Below are 5,000 nucleotides of genomic sequence, written 5' to 3'. Positions count from 1 at the left end.
CCCCTGGCGAAACAGGGACCACAGTTGTACGGGGACCAAGAGAGTCAGAGAAAGTGAGTTTCGTACTTGAATGTCACAGGTCAAAATCTACTCTGGTATACGTATGCGTGTGTATTGTATGTATATATATATATATATATGTGCGTACGTATATATCCTACGTCGCCTCGCGAAAGTTATACATATATCTACTGATATGCGTAATAAGTTTTTAAACACACACGTAAACACTCATGCAGAGACAGACAGACACACGTGTATATGCAATATACGTTGATATTATCAATTAAACATGTCGGATATTTTCGGATTAACCAACGAAAATTCTATCATCTTTCAAAGAAAATCTGTCATCTGGAGATCGAAAATACTTTTGGAAAAATAAGAAAAATCCTGTTTTGAAAAGTAATCTTCTCTCAAGAGAATTCTATACCACGCAGATTGAAAATGGCGGAGATATATAAAACGGTTTGTGTCGTGTCTCGATTATCGTGGCACAAATCGTGCAGCATGTTTAAAACAGCAGCAGCAACAGCAGCAGCAGCAGCCATTCACCCTTCTCGCAACATCGTAGAAACCGATTATCACCAGGTTTCATTTATCGCATTGGATCCGGTCCGTTGAACCTCGGCACGACTGGATAAGTCATTTTCTTTTATCCTCGAAAACATAACGACATAAATCTAATATCTAATCTTCTTTTCCCATCGAGATACGATATACGTACGTACGATATACATACGTATGTATGTATGTACGTGTGTATATAAATATTCTCCATGGCTACTAGTAGAACCGTATCTCTGTAGGAAATACGCCGAGGAACCGAGTAAAGTAGAAACGTAAGGAGTGAAAGTAGTATCTAAGGAACGTAAAAACGTCTACGGTAACGTAAGAAACATCGTAACCTTGACGCGAGAACGTTTTCTTCAGATTAGGTTCCATGATCTCTGTAAGAATTTCTTTCTCTCTTTATCTCTGTTTCTCTCTCTTTTTGTATATATTAATGCTTACGTAGAGAAGTTATTTTAATCGCCAATAAAAATCTCGCGGCTTAGAATGCGTGAGGTTTCATTGATCTCTGTAAAAGTATCTCTCTCTCTCTCTCTCTCTCTCTCTCTCTCTCTGTTTCTCTGTCTGTCTGTCTGCATATCATATTCAGATATATAATTAGGTATATTTTATTTTAATTATAGAGAGAAATCAAGTAGGATGTGCTAGAATTAAAACCTAAGATTTTCACAATCTTCCATTCCGAATGCGGTGCATTAAACTAACTTACCTATGTAATCTCTGTGTCCAGATGAAATTAACTACTTTTACGAGCCTCTTAAATCTGACACGTCGCATTATAACTTATATAATATTTAATTATTTATATACGATAATATTACGTATTATCTAATTTTATTATTATCCCCTTCTTTCCTTACTCCATATTATAACGCTTATAAAAAGCAATAATTATTTACTGAATATTATCTAACATCTCAATTATTATATTACCACGTACATTATATAATTTATAATATATATTTTTCTTTTAATTACAGATTATTAGCTTTGTGCCTAATAGCTGTCTGCAGGTCAGCCGATGAGGAATACGATTACGAAGAAGAGCCAGTGGCTGCTGTGACTCCAGCCCCAAGCAAACCGGCAGGTGGCAGATTAGGAGGACTTTTATCCTCGAGAGGACGAGTCAACGTTGGTGGAAGAAAAGCAACGCCAGTACGTTTAATTTATTATCGTAAACTTTCCCTTTTCATGACCTTTCCTAGTCCTTTACATACGACGCGATGTAAACATTACGCGACGTAAACGTTTCATAGACTCAATCTACGACCGCTAAACCAGTCGAGCCACAACCATTGGAAGAGGAAGAAGAGGGTGAGGAACCGCTCGAAGAGATTCACGAACAAGAGGAAATCGTCACTACGACGACCGAATCTTTAAAAAAGGTTCGAGGCGGTGTCAGACCATTTAGGTATTTTTATATTTCATAAAAAATTATCGTTTTTATCGTTCTCTTCAATTTTTTAAAGTTCGTTCGTTCTTATCTTTTCTTTTTTTTTTTTACGACTAACTAAGATCCACGTATATATTAGAAATTTATTAAACGTGTTAACGAACGAACAGATTATGGAAAATGGATTTGTATATCGTATACTTGTATATAGTATACTTGGAACATAATTTTACGAATGCGTTGTTGTTCAAGATCAAACGAGGATCTTATAGCCGCGTTGAAGAGGCGACGTGCTCAGACTGGACCAAGTAGTCATACTCGGGAAACCTCAGGGACACAGGCCCAAACGGAATCAACGACTCCGAAGTCGAGGTATATTCGATTTGAATAATTGTATTTGAATAATTCTACGAACGCAACGTGACATTGTGATTCTCTTTTCTTTGTTTCTTTCTTTCTTTCCTTTTCTTCTCTTCTCTTTCGTATCAGAACGTCGACGAGCAGTCGCAATAAAGCTGGAAATTCGGGTGGTGGAGAATCAAGGACAACAACGGCGAGCCGTGGCAGATTTGGTTCATCGAGAGGTAAACCTGTTCAAGAAGAGGTCGAGGAAACGCAACAAGAAGAAATACAAGTTAAACCTAAACCTTATCGTAGGGGATAGATATCGAAAGGTTTTTAAGGATCATAAGAAAAGAAAGATAGATAGAGATAGATAGAGAGGGAGAGAGAGAGAAAGAGAGAGGTAGGGACAGAAAAAACACGATCCTTAATTTTCCGCAAAAGCAAACGATCAAAGTTTCTCAAAGCGTAATATAGTAGTAAGAAAGGATCTTTATTTTCGTCCTCGTCCACGTGTCCATGACCTTGCCTTTTGCTTTTGCGTATTATAGAAGTAGATAATATTAATACTTAAGTTAAAGTCGAAACGAAAAACGAAGACACTGTCTTTGACGTAACCTATGCAAGAAAAGCAAAAAGAAAAAAAAAACAAAAAAAAATATAAAAATAAATAAATGAAAAACGAAATAAAAAAAATAACAAAAAAGGATATAAAGATCGTCAACGATCGAGCTTCTTTATCTTCTATCTATAACGTGATTGATTTTTCTTCGTCGAACTTAAAAAAAATGATTTTTGTCTTATCTTTTGTAAGGGATTTTTTATCGAATTATTACAAGAAGAATAGCTTCTTCGATGACATTGTCGATGAGATCGGAGTTCTTTATTTAATTATATCTATCGGATCATTTGAAAGGTAAATAAAAGCTTATGATTTTTTTTATAGATCGTGCGTATCCGAATACGACGATCTCTGTAGGTATAAAAATATATGTACGTATATATATATACGCACATGTATACACACGTATATAGATAAGATCTGTCTCTATCGAAGAAGTCAAGTATTAGCTGTATAAATGTAAATTAATATGACACGAGAAATAAAATGATATAAAAAAAAAAATCAACGATTATAGCGTTTCAATAATGCGTGTTGAATAACTATACAATACTTGGAGAAAATTTTCGATTGGGGAATTATAAAACGAAAAAAAAAAAAAAGAGAGAGGGGAAGAGATGAAAGACACTCGAAAGAAAGAAAAAAAATTTTCGGATTCTCGTCAGACATCATTCGAACGTGGTTTAGAGACTCTTCTTTCTTCCCTTTCAATTTGATTTTTCGCTCGTTCTCTCTCATCATGAAATTCGAAAGAAGAGAAAAGAAAAAAAGAAAAGAGAAACAATATGGCCTTGGTTGCAGCATATACAAATGCAATATCATTTTACGATGGAGGACGATGAACGAGCTAAGAATTCAGCGAGAGTTCGTTCTGGGAATGCTTTGGCCGAAATACCGAAAGAAGAGAGAACCGATCAGAGAAAGAGGAAAACAGGAGAGGGAGTATATTCGAGAGAGAGAGAGAGAGAGAGAGAGAGAGAGAGAGAGAGAGAGAGAGAGGGAGGGAGAAAGAGAAAGAAGACGAGTGACTCGAAAGTGAGAGGAGGTCGCATCTCGACGTCCTTGAGGTATCTTCGCGAAGAATATTTCGCCAAACTAACGAGAATGAAAGAGAGATCACGCGTTTATTTCGACCCGACTACATACGACAATATCGAATCTGTTAGATTATTCTTTTCGTGAAATTAGAGAACTCGTTGAATGGGATATTATAAATAATAATAATAAAATAAATTGATCAAAAGCTTTTTCACATATACGTTTGGATAAAATTAAATAGGATGTATTCAATAACGAAAAGAAAGAAGAAAAATAAATAAATAGTTAGAGACGTATGAAATAAAGATAAAAGGAAAAAAAAAAGAAAAAGAAAATTCAGCAACTAGTACGAACGTGGATGTCATATAAGTTTACGAATTTTATATCTGCGATATTAATGAAATGCAGCAACCCACGTGAAATTCTAATGAAAGAAAATAACAAAACGAAGCTGTTAACCTATTCACCGGTCATCCTTGATCCGGTCGACATTCCATAGGGGAAATATTTTCTTGTTGAAACAAGGTCCGTTATAAATGACAAAGAAAGCTGATAGAACGCGGAAAGCATGGAAAATAATAATCGTCAAGATTATCGCATATAAGTCGACCGAGAATTCGATGATTGTATCATCGGATAGAGAAGACGAGAAAGGTAATTTGCAGGATGAACTTACGTAACCAAACATGATTCTCTCTCGAGTAAACGTTAAGAAAATCTGCTCAGTGACCTTTCGTTAATGTCGTCGGTACGAAGTGGCAATGGAATCTTTAAGATTTCTACAATTTCCTTGTGTGTATCGTCGATTAACCAAAGAGAACTAACTATTTCTGAACGAGTTCGATTTCTTTCACTTTGGATCGTAATTATTTTCATAATGAAATATTAACAATCGTCCGTGCGATTTATTACAAATAAATCGATTCGAACAAATTCCTTGTAATATATAATTTAATATTAAATTCTTACGTACGTATAAAAATTATGAAAATAATGTATAATAAAAATGATAGAGCTATAACAATATTGTAT

General features: G+C 35.1%; 1 protein-coding gene across 1 annotated transcript in view; it reads left to right on the top strand.

Annotated features, from left to right (window-relative positions):
* The window catches only part of LOC127069326 (uncharacterized), a 6,687-nt gene extending 3,173 nt beyond the window's left edge, over positions 1–3,514 (top strand). Inside the window, exons 3-6 of the mRNA XM_051006208.1 lie at positions 1,554–1,728; positions 1,830–1,984; positions 2,219–2,338; positions 2,456–3,514. Coding sequence (XP_050862165.1) covers positions 1,554–1,728; positions 1,830–1,984; positions 2,219–2,338; positions 2,456–2,630 — 625 coding nt within the window. The 3' untranslated portion in view covers positions 2,631–3,514. The remainder of the gene's footprint in view (positions 1–1,553; positions 1,729–1,829; positions 1,985–2,218; positions 2,339–2,455) is intronic.
* The last annotated feature ends 1,486 nt before the right edge of the window (positions 3,515–5,000 follow it).

The sequence above is a fragment of the Vespula vulgaris genome, chromosome 15 (genome assembly GCF_905475345.1).
Source record: "Vespula vulgaris chromosome 15, iyVesVulg1.1, whole genome shotgun sequence".
NCBI classification, from domain to species: Eukaryota; Metazoa; Arthropoda; class Insecta; order Hymenoptera; family Vespidae; genus Vespula; species Vespula vulgaris.
Note: the sequence above shows the minus strand (reverse complement) of the source record. Positions and strands in the feature narration are given on the sequence as shown.